The 22,139-nt window shown below is 43.7% G+C and overlaps 1 protein-coding gene and 1 non-coding gene across 4 annotated transcripts in view; one reads left to right on the top strand and one right to left on the bottom strand.

Moving 5' to 3' along the window:
• btk (Bruton agammaglobulinemia tyrosine kinase) overlaps nucleotides 1–22,139 on the top strand; it is a 127,255-nt gene that overhangs the window by 21,669 nt on the left and 83,447 nt on the right. For all 3 annotated transcript variants that reach the window (XM_043704297.1, XM_043704298.1, XM_043704296.1), the window contains exon 2: nucleotides 19,452–19,615. In XM_043704297.1, coding sequence (XP_043560232.1) covers nucleotides 19,490–19,615 — 126 coding nt within the window. In that variant the 5' untranslated portion in view covers nucleotides 19,452–19,489. The remainder of the gene's footprint in view (nucleotides 1–19,451; nucleotides 19,616–22,139) is intronic.
• trnai-aau lies at nucleotides 19,192–19,264 on the bottom strand. The gene has a single exon. It is a non-coding gene; the product is annotated as a tRNA-Ile (tRNA).

Raw genomic sequence — 22,139 nt, 5'->3', positions numbered from 1 at the left:
GGGGGCTTGTCTATCCTCAAGTTGTTCAAAATGTTCAACACATCTTCCTTCCTAACAAGTATCTCCTCTAGCTTACCAGTCCATTTCACACTCTCCTCTTCAACAATACGGTCCCTCTCATTCGTTAATACTGAAGAAAAGTACTCATTCAAGACCTCACTTATCTCTTCAGACTCAATACACAGTCACCCCCTACTGTCCTTGATCGGACCTACCCTCGTTCTCGTCATTCTCATGTTTCTCACATACACATAAAATGCCTTGGGGTTATCCTTGATCCTATCCGCCAAAGATTTTTCATGCCCTCTCTTAGCTCTCTTAATCCCTTTCTTCAGCTCCCTCCTGGCTATCCTGTATCCCTCCAACGCTCTGTCTGAACTGAAGATGTGGCAGTAATTGGGACAGATCTCATCAAAGACTCAGCAAAGGCACAATTGGTCAAACTGCATCCTTCTGCGCTTGCATTTTATTCTGCTGCCTATGACTCGTTTTATCACCTTCAGCACCTCGAGCACCCTCAACATTTATAAATCTATGGAGAATACGCCAAGTCTATAATTTAACTCTTTAAGCACTGGTGAATCTGCACTGTACCACTTAGGAGGCCAATATCTCCTTCCTGAGGCACAGTGCACAAAACTGAAACCAATTACTCCCAATGAAGTCTGACTAAGAACTCTGACCTTTAAGTAAACTTGAAAGTTTTGCTCATTGTGTGCCTGCATCACTTATTCAGCCTCTCCTTAGAGATCAAATCTTCCAATCCTGGCAACATCCTTGTAAATCTTTTCTGAACCCTTTCAAGTTTCACAACATCCTTCCGATAGGAAGGACATCAGAATTGCATGCAATATTCCAAAAGTGGCCTAACCAAGGGATGATCACCTTATTGGGATTGTATTGTAGACCTCCTAATCGTCAGCGGGAAATTGAGAAACAAATTTGTAAGGAGATTACAGTTATCTGTAAGAATAATAGGGTGGTTACGGGTGGGGATTTTAACTTTCCAAACATACGCTGGGACTACCATAATGTTTAGGGTTTAGATGGAGAGGAATTTTTTAATGTGTACAAGAAAAGTTTCTGATTCAGTATGTGGATGTAGCTACTAGAAAAGGTGCAAAACTTGACCTACTCTTGGGAAATAAGGCAGGGCAGGTGACTGAGGTGTCAGTGAGGGAGCACTTTGGGGCAAGCGACCATAATTCTATTAGTCTTAAAATAGTGATGGAAAAGGATAGACTAGATCTAAAAGTTAAAGTTCTAAATTTGAGGAAGGCTAATTTTGACAGTATTAGATAAAAACTTTTAAAGTCTGATTGGGGATAGATGTTCGCAGGTAAAGGGACAGCTGGAAAATGGGAAGCTCTCAAAAATGAGATACTAAGAGTCAAGAGACAGTATATTCCTGTTAGGGTGAAAGGAAAGGCTGGTAGGTGTAGAGAATGCTGGATGACTAAAGAAATTGAGGTTTTAGTTGAGAAAGAAAAGGAAGCATATGTAAGGTATAGACAGGATCGATCGAGTAAATCCTTAGAAGAGTATAGAAGCAGTAGGAGTATACTTAAGAAGGAAATCAGAAGGGCAAAAAAAGGACATGAGATAGCTTTGGCAAATAGAATTAAGGAAAGGCAGTAGTGTCCAATCCATCTTGGCATCCATGAATGGCACAGATTCCCACCTTGTTTTTTGAAGGACTCCACACAAGAGACCACTGTGTATTAGAACTCAGTCTAAAAGCTTTGCTCAGCAGCTTCTTTGTCAAACAATCACACCCCTAGCTTGTACGATTTGCTGAGGAAGTCGAGCAGCCAATGGTTTAAAGTGCAGAGCAAGAAGAATGTATTTTTTTTGTGCATTTAGTTCCTCTTCTGTTTCTGCTCTATGCAAGTTCAGTATAGTCGGAATTGACTGCTGTCTACTGTTAAAGGATCTTAGACAATATTTGACATGGCTGGTGTAGACTAGACAGTAAAGGCGACAACCCTTCATGTTTAAGGACTTGTTGACTAAAACCTTTTCTTTTCAGAGTTGCAACTTCGGTTTCGCAGAAGGGTGAAATATGTATTGTTCTGAGAGTGAAACTGAACAAAACAGCAGTACTAATACCCTGAAAGGCAGTACGCAGATGGGGGAGGGGGTGGAGAAATCTACTCCTCCAGGACATCTGTGAAAACATGCAGATGGAATTGCTCATGAGGCTGGAGGTGATTGGGGGTCTGCTGACAGGAGAAAGGCTTGAGGAGATGGGGAGGCACATATGGAGCCAGCCTCCTGTTGGGTCTGGTGGGTCTATTCTCATAACTGACCTGGTTGTAGAAACATGAAGAGTTGGAGGCCATTCGACTCTTTAAGCCTGCTCCACCAATCAGTATCATTATGGCTGATCATTCTACTTGTTAACCTCTTCCTGCTTTGTCCCCATACACTTTGATCACCCTAAAAATTATGTCTAACTCCCACTTAAAAATATTCAATGTTTTGGCCTCAACCGTTGTCCGTGGCAGAGAACTCTATCTTGCGTGAAGAAATTTCCCCTCATCTCAGTCTCATATCCTTGCAGTGTGACCCCTGATCTCCCAAATATCAGGAACATCCTTCCAGTGTTTACCCTGTCTAGTCCTGACAAAGAACCTATAGGTTTTATTAACACTTCACTGACATGTACAGATCATTGACACTTTATGGGCCAATCCAATTAATTTGAGTCAAAATTTGACAATAGTTACTAATCATCAATGATCCAGCTGTCCATCTGTATTCCAGTTTCAAATTGGCGAGATAGGAAAAAGAATGGCAGCACCATCTGGTTTATCTTCACTTCCTCTTCTTTTTAAGAATAATAAGTACTGATGAGGCATGTGAATGTAATGTTGGAGAGAGAGAGAGAAAAAAAATGATTCTTGCAATGTGCATTTCCTGTCTGTCACACTTCAAGTATCACACATCTGCAGCAGTCAGATAACATACTGCTGAAGAACACTGAAAGCAGAATGTCTGCACACAGGCTGAAGCCACCAGCATCACTCTGAGCGTCAAAATGAGGCAACAAAAATGGAAGGCATTGTGATTCTAGCGCAGATCTCCTCCCTCACCATCATCAACACAACCCCCACAAAAGCAATTAGAGAAAAAAAATTATCTTCCTGTCGTTTACAATCATTACTAAAATAGGTGCCTACGTAGGCCACCAATGATACAGGATAGCTCTGCTGGGGAGGGGGTTGGGGTGAAAATCAATCACCTGCCTGAGAGGCCTGTTGCTGTGGTAATTGTTGCTGTCTAAGGGACCTATACTGATTGTTGTCTCGAAACAGCCTCAATCCCCTGCAATCGTGCACTCACCTAAAATGACCCTGCATGTGGAGTAGAGTTAGTGATAGTAGGTGGAATTTGTCATAGAGTCATACAGCATGGAAACAGACCCTTTGGTCCAACCAATCCATGCCGAACAAATATCCTGAATTAATTTATTCCTATTTGCCAGCATTTGGCCCATATCCCTTTAAACCCTTCATATTCGTAGACATGTACAGATGCCTTTTAAATGTTGTAATTTACCAGCCTCCATGATTTCCTCTGGCAACTCATTCCATACAGCACCACCCTTTGTTGCCTCTTAGGTCCCTTTGATATCTTTCCCCACTCAGATTAAACTCGTTTTGGATTCCCCTGCACTGGGAAAAGACCTTGGCCAATCACTGTATCCATGCCTCTCATTTTATAGACTTCTATAAGGTCACCCCTCAGCCTCTGACACTCCAAGGAAATAGCCCTAGCCTATTCAACCACTCTGAATAGCTCAAATCTTCAAATCCTGTTAACAACCTTGTAAATCTTTTCTGCACCGTTTCAGATTTAACAATATCTTTCCTTTAGTATGGAGATCAGAATTGAAAGCAATATTCCAAAAATGGCCTAAACAATGTCTTGTACAGCCACAACATGACATCCCAACTCCTATACTCAATGGATTGACCAATAAAGGCAAGGGAACCAAATTGCCTTCTTTACCACCCTCTCTACCTGTGACTCCACTTTAAAAGACTATGAATCTGCACTCCAAGGAATCCTTGTTCAGCAGCACTCCCCAGAATTATACCCTTAAGTATATAAGTCCTAGCCTGATTTGCACCACCAAAATGCACCACCTCACATTTATTGAAATTAAACTCCATCTACCACGCCTCGGCCCATTGGTTCATCTGATCAAAGTCCCATTGTACCCTGAGATAACCTTCTTTACTGGCTAATGATTTTGGTGTCATCAACATTGGAACATTTCTAATTAAGTAGTCTTGAAATGTAGTCAGTATTATAATGTTAGAAACAAAAAGCTGCAGAATCTGGAATCTAAGGTAGACAACCAGGAGGCTGGGAGAACACAGCAAGCCAAGTAGCAGCAGGAGGTGGAGAAGTCAACGTTTCAGGTGTAAACTAAAAAGGCTTACACCAGTATTGTAATGTGGCAGCCAAGATGTGCTCACAGTGATCTCCTGCAAACAACCATGCGGATTGGAAAATATATATTGATGAAAACCCTGGGGTGAACTGGCTTGCTCGACTCCAAATCTGGCCTGGGCCTTTCGGGACTGGGAGTAGAATCCATGACTCTACGAGAGTCAAAGTGGAGTGCAAGCAAAGTGCTGAAAGTGACCAACTAGCAGGTGAAAGTGGCATCATTCAGTCTTACAAATACAACATTGGATTGGGTAATATGACTTTTCTCCAGCAAATACAGGCTCAGTGTGCTAAATGGCATTCTGTAAGATTCCATTCAATGAATTGCTGGACCAGAAATTTGTTTTTTCCATGGTATTTGTACTGCTTAGACAGCAGTACATTCACCCCACGGCTGTCCAGGTGCGTTGCTGGCTATGGGGGATTTTCTTTCTGGTATTTTAGAAAGATTCTCTTCAAAATCTCACAGACATTTTTCTCAGAACTGTGAAAAATGAGGCAGAGGGTCAATGCTGAGGAAGTGCTGCACTGTCAGAGGGTCAGTACTGAGGGATTGCTGCACTGTCACAGGGTCAGTACTGAGGGAGTGCAGCACTGTTACAGGGTCAGTACTGAAGGAGTGCTGCATTGTCTAAGGGTAAGTGCTGAAGGAGTGCTGCACTGTCAATGGAACAGTATTGGGGGAGTGCTGCACTGTCAGATGTCAATACTGAGGGAGAACTGCGTTGTCGGACATTTCTCTCAGAACTCTGAAAAATGCAGAAAGACGATCAGTACTGAGGGGGTGCTCCACTGAAAAGGGTTAGTACTTAGTGAGTGCTGCACTATCAAAAAGTCAGTGTTGAGTGACTGCCGCACTGTCAGAGGGTTAATACTGAGGGGATGCTGCCCGGTTAGAGTGTTAGTACTGAGGGAATGCAGTACTGTCAGGAGATCTGTATTGAAAGGGTGCTGCACTGTCAGAGACACAGTGTTGAAAGAGTGCTGCATGGTAGAACAGTAGATTAGAATCTGTGCTGGAGAAAACCACAGCAACACAAACACATAATGTCAGATGAATGATATGATTGCCTCCGCCCCAGAGAGAGCTGGAGTGAACCCACCCTGTCAGCATGACCATGCCTGAAGCTTGAGTGGAACGCAGTGTCAGAGTCCATTCCAGGGAAACCAATTTGATTAATTTCACATATAGATAATGTAGTCCAGAACAATGTGGTTTCTCTGTTTCTCTGTCATAGTATTATGGTCAAGAGCAAGACGTGAATTCAGTTATTATTTCCATCCATTGGTGGGAGGCACGGTGGCACAGTGGTTAACAGTGCTGCCTCACAGTGCCAGAGACCCGGGTTCATTTCCCGCCTCAGGCGACTGACTGTGTGGAGTTTGCACGTTCTCCCCGTGTCTGCCTGTCTGTAACAGGGATTATCTTTAATTTGTTTTCTCTTTTTCCTCATTTAAAAGATGTGGTGATGTGTTTCTCCAAATCTTCCTTGTTTCCACACTGTAAGTAAGTAATCTAAAGTAAGTAATCTAAAAGGGTTTGTATTGCATTGAAAACCCAGAGTAACAGTTCGTAATACACATTCACACACATTAATGGGAAAGGAAGAATTTACAAATTCCTTCAAATCATGGGTATTGGAATGAGTTCTCTTGAATAAGACTTTGTAGTAAATCAATGCCCAGTTGAGGTTGTCCATTGGCTGTGCACAGATATCTCCATTTTAAGAGTTGAGTCACAGTCAAGTTGCCGATAAAGGTGTCGTAGTTGTAAGCTGTGAACCAACTTACCCCATGTACAGAACCTTCCTTTCAGAAACAAATGGAATCAAATGTTGAGGGTCATTGAGATTAGAGACAGCCATTTAGCTAAACCTATTTTTATCTTACCCTTTAGGTGTTCTAAGCAGGCTGACCATCGAAGCTTTAGATTCACAGAAGTTTCAATCAGATTATTGGGGCTTTTGGTAATGCAATCAGCTACTGAGGTGGTTTTGCTGCTCTATCATGAGACACCATTGTGTTTTATAGCATATCACTATGGAACATTTGCACCAAGCTAATTGATAATGAGTTGTCATAGTTTCTTCGCTCAGAACTAGCTAAGGTAGCAATTCCGGCTCCAGATCTTTCATGTTGGCTTGGCTCGAATGCTCCCCCCATACACAGATTGTCACATTTCAGGAGGCAATATTTGCTTTTGTCCTGATATTTGGTAGAAATTTGAAAGCAGTCAACTTGCTCATTCTGTGTTCAATAGCAGCCATTTTAAAATCCAGCAAACGTCCATTTTCTAAAGAAAGAATTCAAACAAACTATTGCAGTTCTGGACCTTATCCACACACACATACATGGTTTCTCATCTTCTTTCGACTCTTTCTTCTTTCTCTCTTTTTGTCTTTCCTTTCTCTACGTTTATTTTCCTTTCTCCTTTTTCATTTGTCTTCTTTCACTTTTTGTTTGTTGTGTGGTTTTTAATTTTGTCCACCCCAATCCAACACCAGCACTTCCATTCATTTTTTTTTGTATTCGGTCCTCAGGCCCCAATTATTTACAATCTACATTATTGACTTGGATGCAGACATACTGTCGCCAAATTTGCAGAAGACATGAAAATAGGTAGGAAAGTAAGCTGCAGTGAAAAAAATAAGAAACCATATCTGGATTTGGATAGATCAGTGGAATAGTCCAAAATTTGGCAAATGGTGTTTAATGTGGATAAGTGTGAGGTTATCCATTTTTATTGGAGGAAAAGAAAGGCAATTTAATTGCATAAATAGAGAGAAACTTCAGACTGTTTTGGTGCAGAGGGATCTAGGTGCCCTCGTTTCTGAAACACTGAAAACTAGTATGCAAGTACAGCAGAAAATAAGAAAGGAAAATGGCATTTATTGTCAAAGGAACAGATTATAAAAGTAGAGTACAAGGCAGTAGTGAGACTATACCTGGAGTATGGCCTACAGTTTAGGTCCCCTTACTTGAAGAAACTGAGGACTGCAGACGCTGGAGATCAGAGAGTGTTGTGCTGGAAATGCACAGTCGATCAGGCAGCATCTGAGGAGCAGGAGAGTTAATGTTTCAAGCATAAGCTCTTCATCAAGTATTGGAGGGAGGATGGGGCTGAGAGGTAAATGGGAGGGGGTTGAGCTTGGGGAGGTTGCTGGGAATGCGATAGGTAGATGAAGGGTGGGGGTGGTGGTGACAGGTCAGAGAGGAAGTTAGAGTGTATAGGTGGGAGGGAAGATAGACTGTGGGACAGTTCAAGAGGGCGGTGCTGAAATTGGATCTGAGATAAGTGGGGAAATGGGGAAAGTGGTGAAATCCACATCGATCACGTGTGGTTGAATGGTCCCAAGGTGGAAGATGAGGCGTTCTTCCTCCAGGCGTCGGGTGGCTAGAGTATGGAGGTAGTGGAGGCCCAGGACTTGCATGTCCTTGGAGGAGTGTGAGGGGGAGTAAAGGTGTTCAGCCACAGGGTAGTGGGGTTGTTTAGTGCATGTGTCCCACTTCAGAGAACATCTCTGGGACACGCGCACTAAATAACCTCACCATCCTGTGGCTGAACATTTTAACTCCCCCTCCCACTCCGCCAAGGACATGCGGCCCTGGGCCTCCTCCACTGCCAAACTCTAGCCACCCTGGAGGAAGAACGCCTCATCTTCTGCCTTGGGACCCCCAAAACCATACGGGATCAATGTGAATTTCACCAATTTTCCCAGTTCCCTTCCCCCCAGCTTATCCCAGATCCAACCTTCAAATCGGGCACCATCCTCTTGAACTGTCCTACCTGCCCATCTTTCTTCCCACCTATCCGCTCCACGCTCCACCCTCCACTCCAACTGTCACCTTCATCCCCACCTTCATCTACCCAGCCACCTTCTCCCCAGCCCCACCCCTCTCCCATTTATCTCTCAGCCTCTTTGTGCCACACCCCCCATTCTTGATGAAGCGCGAAACATAGACTCTCCTGCTTCTTGGATGCTGCCTGACCGGCTGTGCTTCCCCAGCACCATTCTTCCCTTATTTGAGTATGGATGTAATTATACTGGAGGCAGTTTATAGAGGGTTCACTGGATTGACTCCAGAATTGAGAGGTTTGTCTTTTGAAGAGAGATTGGTAGTTTAGGCCGACAGTCTCGTGAGTTTAGAAGAATAAGAGAAGATCTCATTGAGGTAGATAAGATGCTTAATGGGCTGACAAACTCAGCATAGAGAGGATGAATCCTCATGTGGGATAATCTAGAAGAGAGAGGTCGTAAATTTAGGATAAGGGTAAGCAGATTTAAAACAGAGATGAGGAGAAATGACTTCTCTCGTAGGGCTGTGAATCTGTGGAATTCAGTATCCCAGAATGCGGTGCACATCGGAATACTGAATAAATTTAAGGAGGAGAGATGGACATTTTTAATTGGTCACAGGTTGAATGGTTATGAGAAGCGGGTAGGAAAATGGATTCGAGGCCAAGATGAGATCAGCTATGATCGGATTAAAAGGTGGAGCAGGCTTGAGAGGTAGAATGGCCTACTCCTCTTCATAATTCTTACATTACTTTTTTCTGATTGTTTGTGGAGCTTGCCTGATAATGGATGAAGGGATAATGATCAGGATGATTCGCAATAACAGTAACTGCTCGATGTGCCTGTGCCGTAGCTCTGGTGAGTCAGGCTGCAGGTGTTGCTTGTACACAGCTGAGGGGCAGTTGGTGACCTTTGTGTGGCTGACAGGAAGCAAATCAGGAAGGTCAGCAATGCAACTTGAAATGATTTTACATAGATGAATAAAAAGAGGAAGCAACTCCTGCACGTGAGTAAGAGCTGTCTGTACTTTTGAAAGTTCACTCGGTTATTGGAAAATGGGCCCAGTGAAGTGAAGAGAGAATTCATTCAACGCAGCAGGGTCAAATGAGCCAAACGTATTTTCTTGCAAAATTACCAACTGTGTTTTAACAGAACGCTTCACCTTTCCAAATGATCCCAAAGACACAACCAGTGGAAGATATGAACAAGGTACAGGAGTAGGCCCCTCAGCCTTTGTGCTTGCACGGCTATTCATTAACATTATGGCTGATCTGATTTTAATCTCAACTCTACATTCCTGCAAATCCCAATAATCTTTTACCCACTTGATAATCAAAACTCTATCTACCTCTGCAGAAAGAAAAATTAAAGATTCTGAATTTACTGCTTTTTTTGAGAAAGGGAATTCCAAAGATTCACAACCCTCTGACAGAAACAATGTTTCCTCATCTCTGTTTTAAATGGGCATCCCTAAACTCTGATTCCTAGTTCCAAATTCTCCCAAAAGAGGAAATATCCTTTCCACATGCACCCAGTCAAGTCTCCTCAGGATCTTACATGCTTCAACTAAGTCGCCTCTCACTCTTCTGAATTCTTCTAGCCTGTCTAGCCTTTCCTCATAAAAGCAGTCAATGACTCAATAAGGAACACTTATCAAGTGTTTTTACTATTATAATAGAATAAATTGACAGCCAACTTTAACAAAGCAAGATCTCACATGTTGTTATGCTGGTCAGGGCCTTGCAACCTCTGGACATCTTCCATCTTGTGAGGCATGCTTTGCTCTGTGGTGCTGAACTTTGGTGTCTCAGACTCCACTCTTTAGCTTGGCCATCTTCGCCATGTTTGCTGAAGAGGGAGAGTGTGGGTTGAGAAGGTGGAGGATTTTCTGGCTCCTCTTTTCTCTGAGCTGCTTTTTGGCCAATGACCCTTTCAGTTCTCGTTTGCTCTTCCAAAGCTTGTCCTTGAGATGTTGCCACCGGCTGTCTCTCAGTTGACAGTGTTCACAGGGTCATGACCTAGTGCGAATTGACTTTATATAAGATCTTTGGAGAAATGGTTTCATCTGACTAATAAATGTGGCAGAGGCAACACAGACTTCACTGGTTTAGTACTGAATGTATGGTGTTGGAATTAATACACTCCAGGAGCTCTGTGAGGAAAGAAACTATTTGACATTTTCTCCTGCCGAGCCGACGTTGTCCACGTCCAACCACTGTGGAAGAGTATGCTGAGGACTCAGCCTTGGTAGACTCATGGATTGGCTTGGACATCCAGAGAATCCATAGAATCCTGACAGTGTGGAAACAGGCCCTTTGGCCCAACACGTCCACACCATTCCTCCGAAGAGTAACCCACCCAGACCCATTCCCCTACATTTCCCTCTGACTAATGCACTTAACACTATGGGCAATTTAGCTTGGCAAATTCACCTGAGCTGCACATTTTTGGACTGTGGGAGGAAACCAGAGCAGCCGGAGGAAACCCACGTAGACACAGGGCGAACATGCAAACTCCACACAGACAGTTGCCCGAGGCTGGATTCGAAACCGGGTCCTTGGGGCGATGAGGCAGCAATGCTAACCACTGAACCACTGTGCCATGAAAGCAACTCCCCTGATGCCATTCACCTGAAATAGGGCCTCAGTTTATTATCTCATTGGTTATAAAAGTGACACTCAAACAGAGCAGCTCTCCCTCAGTACTTCCCCGGTATGTCAGCAGAGATTGGGTGTTTCCAGAGTGGGACTTGAAGCCACAACCCCTGGACTCAGAGGGTAGCCAGTGCTGACCTGTTGTAGTTCCTAGGGTCACTGCGGAGCTCTGATTCTAGACAATGTCACAAGGGATTCAATCAGGAATGTGCTGTTAGCTGCTCTAAGCTGTGCTGACTATGGTAAAGAAACAAACCTCAGTGAGAGAGTATTCCTGTGGGTTGGCATGATGTTCCCCATGATTATTGTTCCATTAGCAATCAGTCAGTAAGTTCAAGCTTAAAGAACGTTATCTTCAACAGATCACACAGAGGCGAAATTAACCTTTGCAAATGGACCCTAGACCAGAATCAACCCCTTCAGGGGAGAGAAAGAGAATCAGCAACTTCAATGGGGAGTGGGGAAGAGAGAGAGAGAGAGTCAGCACCCAGAGGAGAGAAAGAGTCAATACCTTCAGGGGGAAGAGACATTTCTGAGGAAAGGTCATTGGACCTGAAGCATTAACTCTGCTTCCTGCCACAGCTGCTGGACCTGCTGTGATTTTTCAGCAATTTCTGATTTTGTTTCTGATTTCCAGCATCCACAGTTCTTTGTGTTTTTTTAGTATCCACACCATAATTTCCACATGGCCTTCCAGAACAAGAACAAAGAACAAAGAAAATTTACAGCCCAGGAACAGGTCCTTCGGCCCTCCAAGTCTGAGCCGATCCAAATCCACTGTCTAAACTTATCGCCCAATTCCTAAGCATCCTTATCCCTCTGCTCCTCACCTACTCATGCATCTGTCCAGACGCACCTTAAATGAATCTACAGTACCTGCCTCTACTACCTTTGCTTGCAACGCGTTCCAGACACCTACCACCGTCTGGATGTAGGTTCGCTCACTGAGCTGGAAGGTTCATTTCCAGACGTTTCATCACCCTACTATGTAACATCTTCAGTGGGCCTCAGGCGAAGCACTGCTGAAAATCCCTGCTTTCTATTTATATGTTTGGGTTTCTTTGGGTTGGTGATGTTATTTCCTGTGGTGATGTTATTTCCTCTGGTGAAGTCACTTCCTGTTCTTTTTCTCAGGGGGTGGTAGATGGGGTCTAACTCGATGGGTTGGTTGACAGAGTTCTGGTTGGAATGCCATGCTAATAGGAATTCCCATGCATCACTAAGACTTACCATCCTCTGTGTAAAGTACTTGCCGTGTATCTCCCCCTTAAACTTGTCACCTCTCACCTTGAACGCATGACCTCTGAATCCCTCACCCTGGGAAAAAGCTTATCTCTATCTACCCTGTCTATACCCTTCATGATTTTGTAGACCTCAATCAGGTCCCCCCCCAATCTCCTTTTTTCCAGCCTCATGTCTCCAACAGAACTAGATAGTTTGCAACTTCAGTGTCATATTTGACCCTGAGATGAGATGAGATGGGCTGCCATTTCAAAACCTTCTCTTTTGCAAAGTCTTTGCACCCACTTCCATTTCTCTGATATTCCCCATCTCTCTTCCTGCCTCAGCTCCTCTGCTGCTGAAATCCTCATCCTCAGTTTAGTTCCTCCTGACACAAATATGTCAACATTATCCCAACAAGATGGCCTTCTACCTCTTTAGATCATAGTTATCAGTTCACTCAAAACAATGCTACCAGTAAACCAACTCAAAAACAAGTTCTGATCATCCATCACCCCTATCCTTGCTGACTTTCCTTGGCTTAAGTTTATTATTTAAATTGATAATTTTTTTAAGTACCTTGTCATATTTTCGCCCCTTCCTTCTGTCACCTCCTCTAGTCCTAGAATGCCTTACGCATATCACTCCATCAAACTTTCCTTCCTATTATCCCCGTATCTTCACGCCACCATCCAGTTATGCTGTCAGCTATCTCAATCTCATCGAGTCATAGAGATGTACAGCATGGAAAAAGACCCTTCAATCCATCTTGTCCATGCTGACTAGCTATCCTAAACTAATCTAATCCCATTTGCCAGCATTTGGGCCATATGACTCTAAACTTTTCCTATTCACGTATCCATCCAGATGCCTTTTAAATGTTGGAATTTTACCTGCCTCCACCACCCTCATCTGGTAGCTCATTCCATACATGCATCACCATCTGTGTGAAAATGTTATGCCTTTGATTCCTTTTAAACTTTATCTCTCTCACCTTAAACCCATGCCTTTTAGTTTTGGACTCCCTACCCTGGGAAAAACCTATCATGCCCCTCATGATTTTATAAGCCTCTGTTTCATCACCCCTCAGCTTCCAACACTCCAGGGAGAAAAGCCCCAGCCTAATCAGCCTTTCCCTATAGCTCAAATCCTCCAATCCTGGTAACATCCTTTTCTGAACCCTTTCAAGTTTAGCAACATCTTTCCTACAGCAGGGAGACCAGAATTGAATTCAATATTGTAAAAGTGGTCCCACCAATGTCCTGAGATCTGCAACATGACACTTCAACTTCTATACTCAATGTTCTGACCAATGAAGACAAGTGTGCCAAACACCTTCTTCACCATCCTGTCGATTTGCGACTCCACTTTCAAAGAACTATGCACCTGCACCCAATGTCTCTTTTTTTCTGCAACACTCCCCAGGATGCGACCATGAAGTGTATAATTCCTGGCCTGGTTTGCTTTCCATAATGTAGTACCTCACATTTACCTGAAGTAAACTCCATGTACCACTCCCCAGAGGATTGGCCCATCTGATCAAGGTCCCGTTGTACTTTGAGATACTCTTCTTCACTGTCCGCTACACCACTAATTTTGGTGTCATCTGCAAACTTACTAACCATATCTCTTATATTCACATCCAAATCATTCATATAACTGACAAAAAGCAGTGGACCCAGCACCGATACTTACGACACATCACTTGTCACAGGCCTCCAATCTGAAAATCAGTCCTCTACCATCACCTTCTGTTTTTGACTTTCAAACAAATTTTATATCCAATTGGCTAAACCCACTGGATTCCACGTGATCTAACTTTGCCAACCAGTCTGCTATGCAGAACCTTGTTGAACGCCTTGCTGAAGTTCATATAAACATCTGCTCAGCTTTCAGCAATCTTCTTTGTCACATCTGCAAAAGACTCAGTCAAGTTAGTGAGGTATGATTGCCCATGCGCAAAGCTATGTTGACTGTGCCTAATCAGTTTGTACCTTTCCAAATACAGGTAAATCTTGTCCCTCAGAATCCCCTCCAACAACTGATGTCAAGGTCTAATTCCCTGATGTTTCCTCACCAACTTTCATTAAATAGTGACACCAGATTAGACGCCCTCCACTCTTCTGGCACTTCACCTATAGCTTCTGATGATACAAATATCTGAGCAAGGGGCTCATCAATCTCTTCCTTAGATTCCCACAAAGTTCTACGATACATCTGATTAGGTCCAAGGGGATTTATCCACCTTTATACAACACTTTTCAAGCCATCACTGTTTATTTCCTCAAGTTCCCTAGCTTCCAAATCCTTCTCCACAGTAAATATTGATATGAAATATTAATTTATTATCTCACCTATCTTCTGTGGTTCCATAACCTTTAAGAGGCTCCATTCTCGACCTAGTTACTCTTTTAAAGTTTGTGCAAAGATTTGTAGCTCGGGTGCTCGTTGTTGTGGTTCTGTTCACCGAGCTGGAAGTTTTTGTTGCAAACGTTTCGTCCCCTGGCTAGGCGACATCATCAGTGCTTGGGAGCCTCCTGCGAAGCACTTCTTTGATGTTTCCTCCGGTGTTTATAGTGGTCTGTCCCTGCCGCTTCCGGTTGTCAGTTTCAGCTGTCCGCTGTAGTGATTGGTATATTGGGTCCAGGTCGATGTGTTTGTTGATGGAGTTTGTGGATGAATGCCATGCCTCTAGGAATTCCCTGGCTGTTCTCTGTCTGGCTTGCCCTATAATGGTAGTGTTGTCCCAGTCGAATTCATGTTCTTGTTGTCTGCGTGCGTCAACCGGAAGCGGCAGGGACAGACCACTATAAACGCCGGAGGAAACATCAAAGAAGCGCTTCGCAGGAGGCTCCCAAGCACTGATGATGTCGCCTAGCCAGGGGACGAAACGTTTGCAACAAAAACTTCCAGCTCAGCGAACAGAACCACAACAGTTACTCTTTTGCCCTTCATGTACTTATAGAAGCTCTTTGGAATCTCTTTAACCCTATTTGCCATACCTATTTCATGACCCTTTTGTGCCCTCCTGGTTTCACCCTTGAGTATGCCCCGACTGCCCTTATAGGGATTCACTCAATCCCAATTGTCTATACCTGTCATAAGCCTCCTTCTTTTTCTTGACTAGAGCCTCAATTTCTCTTGTCCTTCAATATTCCTTACACTTATCACTTTATTCCTCACCCTAACAAGAACATACTGTCTCTGAATTCCTGTTTTCGCATTTTTGAAGGCCTCCCACTTTCAAACCATTCCTTTATCTGCGAACAGCCACTCCCAATCAACTTTCGAAATTTGATAGTTTCTGCCTAATTTGGTCTTCCTCCAATTTAGAACTTTAACTGTTAGATCAGATCTACCCTTTTCTATGGCTATTTTAAAACTATTGGATTTTGGTCATTTGCCCCAAAGTGCTTCCCCACTGGCACCGCAGTCACTGGCCCTGCCTTATTTCCCAAGAGAAGGTCAAGTTTTGATCCTTCTCTAATGGGTACACCTACATATCAAGTCAGAAAACTTTCTTCTATACTCTTAACAAATTCCTCTCCATCCAAGCCCTTAACATTGGCAGTCCTGGTCTATGAGGAGAAAGTGAGGTCTGCAGATGCTGGAGATCAGAGCTGAAAATGTGTTGCTGGAAAAGCGCAGCAGGTCAGGCAGCATCCAGGGAACAGGAGAATCGACGTTTCGGGCATAAGCCCTTCTTCAGGAAGGATTCCCGAAACATCGATTCTCCTGTTCCCTGGATGCTGCCTGACCTGCTGCGCTTTTCCAGCAACACATTTTCAGTCCTGGTCTATGTTTGGTAAGTTAAAATCCCCTACCATTAAAACCCTATTATTCTTACAGATACCTGAGATCTCCTTACATATTTGCTTCTCAATTTATAGGCTTATAACATTAAGGTGATCATCTCTTTCTTATTTTTCAGTTCCACCCAAATAATATCACTGGATTTACTCCCAGGACTATCTTTCTAAGTACAGCTAAAATGTTATCCTTTTAACCAAAAATGCCACTCAACCTCCTCTCTTGGCCCCTTTTCTATCCTTCCTATAACATCTATACTGTGGAAGATTAATCTGTCAGTCCTGCCCCTTCTTGAGCCACATTTCTGTAACAGCTATGGTATCCCAATCCCATGTTTCTAACCATGCCCTAAGTTTATCTGTCTTACCTGTCCTCTCGCAGTGAAACAAATGCAGCTTAATTTATCAGTCTTAACTTATTCTCTACTATGCTCCTGCTTGCCTTGTCTATTTAACTTGATCCCCTTATCTACTGTACCAGCCTTAGACTTATCTCTTTTCTCACTATCTCTTTGGGCCCCACAGTCTTACGAGCTTCCATACTCCCAAGTGGTACAAGCAAATCTCCCACCTGAATAATGGTCCTCTTCCAATTCAGCAATCTGTCCTTCTTTTGCAGGTCATTTCTACCCCAGAAGGGATCCCAATGGTCTAAAATTGTGAATCCTTGCCACTCACATCAGCTCCATAGCTGTACAGTCATCTGTCCTATCCTCTTATTCCTACCCCCATTAGCACATGGAACCAGGAGTACTCCAGATATTGCTACTCACGAGGGCCTATGTTTTAACCACCTGCCTAATTTCCTACATTCTCTCCTCAGAACCTTGTTCCCTTTCTCTACCTATATCATTGACACCAATGTCTACATTGCTGGTCCCTCCCCTTTCAGAATATTTTGGGCCTATTCCGAGATATCCTTGATCCTGGCACCAGGGAGGCAACACACCACTTTGATGTCTTGCTGTCAGCTGCAGAAATGTCTGTCTGTGCCTCAGACTCGAAAATCCCCTATCACAATCGATCGCTTAGAACCTGACATACCCTTCTTTACAGTAGAGCCAGCCTCGGTAGCAGGAACCTGGCTGTCATTGCTATCTTTTCCAAAACTGCATATTTGTTTGCGATGGAAGTAGCCAAAGGAGACTCCTGTACTACCCTGTCTACTTCTACAACCTTTCCTCACAGTCACCCATCTACCTGCCTAGGGCATAAGCCATTCCTGAAGAAGGGCTTATGCCCGAAACGTCAATTCTCCTGTTCCCTGGATGCTGCCTGACCTGCTGCGCTTTTCCAGCAACACATTTTCAACAGCATCTACCTGCCTACTTCTACAACCTTTCCTTATGGTCGCCCATCTACCTGCCTACTTCTACAACCTTTCCACCTTGCGCTTTTCCAGCAACACATTTTCAACAGCATCTACCTGCCTACTTCTACAACCTTTCCTCACAGTCACCCATCTACCTGCCTACTTCTACAACCTTTCCTTATGGTCGCCCATCTACCTGATTATATCTGCGGTGTTTCCACCTTCCTGAAACTGCCAACTTTCTGATTCCTGTAAGTTCCTCATTGCCTCTAATTGCCGGTCCAACCACTCCATATGATCTGACAGGACATAGTCTCCAGGAACAACTGACCTCTTCCATTCTGCAGTCCCTCAGTGATCCAGCCTTGGTTACCTCCTCTTCCTTGTCATAAACTTATCTTTATGACGCCATCATTAGCTATGGTGTCAAGCATTCCATTGGCACCCAACCCTACCTTGCCACCCAGTTCCTTAAGCTCTCCACTACTTTTATACTGTTACCTTTGGCCCTCAGCTTTGGCCGATCCCACATACTGTGCTCCCTTGCAGTGGATTCCAATTCCTTTGACAGCTATACTGCCAGGATACACAGTTGTGGTCTCCCAGTTGATCCCATTGTTTTGTAAGGTAATTGTTCTGAAAGAGTTAACTTTGAAGTTTCATATAGCTCCACCCATGGATGGTGAAAGTCTGTAGATGGAGAAGAAACGAGGTTTCTGTGGAGACAGACTTGTCATCTCCGGGTTCTGATAGAAATTATAATTATACCTAACTAGCTAATGTAGCTTACACCCATTGCTTTAATGCAGCAAACAGTACCTTGCTGTGTAAGGCAAATGCCTATTCTTGCTAAGGCTTGATAATTTACATGTTCTGCCACTGCTAATTTGAAAGACCATTATACTTATCACTGAAAGCAGGATTTAGAGAGTCCATGGACAGATTCAAAGGCTTCCTTATGGGTCTGCTCCTGCCCTGGCCAAAGTGATCATCAACAGGTCCAGGCTGTAGATCATGAAGGAGGTGATTGTATGAACTATCTAACCCCCTTCCATGGTTATGTTGCATTCGGGTAGCCATTGAGATGGAGCATGCAGTACACCAGCACAACAGGGACCTTTAGAGGTGAGTGGGCACCATAGGGTCTGAAGTGTATCATCACCCCAGATAATAATATTTTGATTTGATTTTGAAAAGTTTCATTTGGAGTTCTGTAAGTTTCCATGAGTTGTTTGATTTTATTTCTATTACAGTGCACCAGTAGGGCCTATTTAACCTGGTAATATTTTGTTTTAAGAGAACAGAAAGGAGATTGCTGTCACCACAAGCCACCAGTAAATGATACTGCAGCATATGACACCCATCTCCTTGCATCATCCCTCATATCCTTATTATTACTGCGCCAGCTGGGGAAAACCCACTCCTATTGGCTAATGAGCCTGTGTATCTGATTTTTACTATGTTTTCCCAGAATGCAGTAGCAGTAGGTTGATTGTAAATCCTGTTCCCATCATTTAGAATGGTGCAATTCTAGGTCACTCAATGATCTGACCCAATGATTGAAGTAGATTAGATTAGATTCCCTACAGTATGGAAACAAACCACGTGACCCACACCGACCCTCCAAAAAGTAACCCACCCAGACCCATTCCCCTACCCTATATTTACCCCTGACTAATGCACCTAACACCATGGGTAATTTAGCATGGTCAATTCACCCGACCTGCACATTTTTGGACCATGGGAGGAAATCCACGTAGACACTGGGAGATTGTGCAAGCTCCACACAGACAGTCGCCCGAAGCAGGAATTGAACCTGGTTTCCTGGCGCTGTGAGGCAGCAGTGCTAACCACCTAGTCACCTACAAAGAAATGCAAGGACAAATGCATACCCTGCAAGTGTGGAAGGCATGACTTTCAAATTTCAACAACGCACTTGGTCAGTGTGGGGATTGAACTTACACCTTGACGTTATTAGCGCCACGCTCTAACCATCTGAGCTAACTGACCTATGAATTAAAGTTAGTGTTCAAAGTCAGTTGTAAATGAGTCTTGTAAAGAGTCTTCCAGGCATCACTGGACTGTCCTCGAATTAGGGGAGGGCGAGATGATTGGCATTCATGGATCAAATTCATCTGTTTCTACTCCCATTTTTCTGTGTCCTTGACGTTTCCTTCCCCCTGTTTCTCTCTGACAGGATCTCTCAGTGGTTGTCTGCTCCCATCAAAGGTACTCATGGAGGAGGTGTTCATTAAGAGATCACAGCAGAAGAAAAAGACATCACCTCTCAACTACAAGGAGAGATTATTCATCCTGACTGACACCAAAATCTCCTATTATGAATATGACAGTGAACGAATGGTAAGTGTCTATTTTTAGTGGTTTCTGATACACCTGAAGCCTAGCTATTAACTGGAGCAATGCTGTTCAGCAGGTAGTTTGTGAGTAGCAAGAGTGTTTTTTATTCTGTCGTGAAACATGGATATCACTATCATTTATTGCCCATCTCTAGTTGCCCTTGAGAAGGTGACAGTGATCTGCCTTTTTGAACTGCTGCAGTCCACATGCTGTAGATTGACCCACAATTCCAGGATTTTGATTTAGCGACAGTGAGTGAATGGTAATATATTTCTAAGTTGGGATGGTATGTGGCTTGGAGGGGAACTTGAAAGCAGTGGTGTTCCCATGTATCTGCTGCCCTTCTCCTTCTGGTTGGAAGTGGTTGTTGTTTTGGAAGATGCTGTCTAAGGAGCATTGGTGATGGTTTTGAGAGTCGATGTTTAAGATGGTGAACGTGGTGCCAATCAGGCGGGCTGCTTTGTCCTGGTAAAACAGAAACTACCCGAAGTGAGGGCTAGATGTTTTGCATTTTCAATCCGCTGCCGTTCTTAGGCGCATCTGAGGTTGATGCGATTCTGTGAAAATGCAGCTTTCAAGTCCAATTGGGGCATCAGTTCTATGTAATCACTTTCTGCCCTCTGCATCACTGTGGTTTGTTAGGTGATCTTGAATTATTCATTGTGGGGAGGGGGGGGTTCACAGTCTTGATGGAAATCTCAGCCAATCCACACAATCACCAGCTATGTGCCCTGAATTTTAACTGGCTGAAGTTTTATCCCTTCGTTTCTCTTCAGCTTGTGGTGATTCAGCTGCTCACGACAGAGCAGGAATTGATGCTGAAGGCACAGCACTTGGGCAGTGCTCCTGCTAAGGGAGCAGGACAGCATCTCAATATCCAGAGGTCCAAAACACTATACACAACTTTTCTGTGGCTGAGGGAAAGGAACAAAGGCAACAAAATTGGACAACATTGAATGTTGGTGCCTGTTCCTCAATTGTGCACTAAGTTTGGAGCACCTAATGGGGTTAAGAATCCATTAGTCACCCAAAATATCTTGATTAATTCTGATTGCTGAGGACTTGAGATAAAAATCTAAGCCCGTTGTGGTGCACTCCGTTTGTGATGTGCTGAGTCAGAGATTGCTAGCCCTGATTTGTCAGGTCAGCACATTCAAATAGTGCCAAGTGTCCCACTTCCTACCCTCTGTAAGCTTAAGGTAAGCAAAATTCTGCTGCCTGTGTCTTAACTGACACCAGATCCCACCCTCCGATCACCCTCTGTGTTCTCTGAACTGCAATGATCTGATGCTAAACTTCTCCTCATCCTCATTTACAAATCCCTCCATAGACTCTCTCCCCCACTCCGAGATGCTGGAATGTCTTTCAGCCCAACAAGCCTCTCAGCAGTTATCCAATCCGAGTCTCTCTAGCTTCTCTGAAGTTAATACTTTCACCATTTAGGACAAAGATGAAAAGGCATTCCTTCTCTCAGAGGGATGTTGTGTTTGGAATTCCTTTCTCTAGAAGACATCATCAAAGCCAAGTTAGAGAGATTTTTGATTGAGAAGGGCTTAGGCAGGTACGTGGAGTTAAGATCACAATCAGATCGAACATGATTGTAATTTTTAAAAGTTAATTTGTTCATGGGATGTGGATGCCCAGAGAACAATTGAGAGTTAACTACATTGCTGTGGATCTGCATTCACATGTAATCCAGCCCAGGTAAAGATGGCAGTTTCTTTCCCTAAAGGGATTAGTATAACAGTTGGGTTTTTCCCTCGACAATCGGCATTGATGGTCATCATCAAACTGTTAATTCCAAATTTTTGTTGAACCCAAATTCTATCATCTGGCGTGGCAGGATTTGAACCTGCAATGTTATCTGTGTTTGTGGATTGTCAGTCCAGTGACAGTACCACTTAGACCATCACCTGCCCTGTATGATGGATCTGGCTTGATGGGCTGAGTAGGCTATTCCTGCTCCAATTATTTAGTCTTTGATGAGAGAAACCATGCCAGTGTTTCGAGCTTGAAATATTAACTCTATTTCTGTCCCCACAGATTCTCTCGGCCTGTTGAATGTTTCCAGCAGGTTCTGTTATCATTTCTAATATCTCTGTCATATTTTATTTCATAATGGGAATCTTAGTGGCCCACAAATCAGTAAAGACCTTCCACCAGCTCCTCACAAAGGTTAAAGACCCGACACCCACTTCCAACAGGACGAACGTTATCGACAAGACACCCTGCAAAGACTGAGAAAAACATTACAAAGGACAAACAGGAAGAAAACTGACCATACAAGTGCACAAAGATCAGGTTACCACTCTCTCATTTCCAACCACACTGACAATGAAGGACACAAATTCAACTGAGACAATGTAACCATCCAAATATAGGCAAAACAGAGACATGCCAGAGAAATCCTTGAAACTTGGCTCTCCAACCGGAACTTTGGGGGTGGCACAGTGGCTCAGTGTTAGCACTGCTGACTCACAGCGCCAGGGACCCGGATTTGATCCCAGCCTCAGTTTGCAGATTCTCC

The sequence above is a fragment of the Chiloscyllium plagiosum genome, chromosome 15, assembly GCF_004010195.1.
Source record: "Chiloscyllium plagiosum isolate BGI_BamShark_2017 chromosome 15, ASM401019v2, whole genome shotgun sequence".
NCBI lineage: Eukaryota > Metazoa > Chordata > Chondrichthyes > Orectolobiformes > Hemiscylliidae > Chiloscyllium > Chiloscyllium plagiosum.
This window is presented reverse-complemented; position numbering and strand designations above follow the sequence as displayed.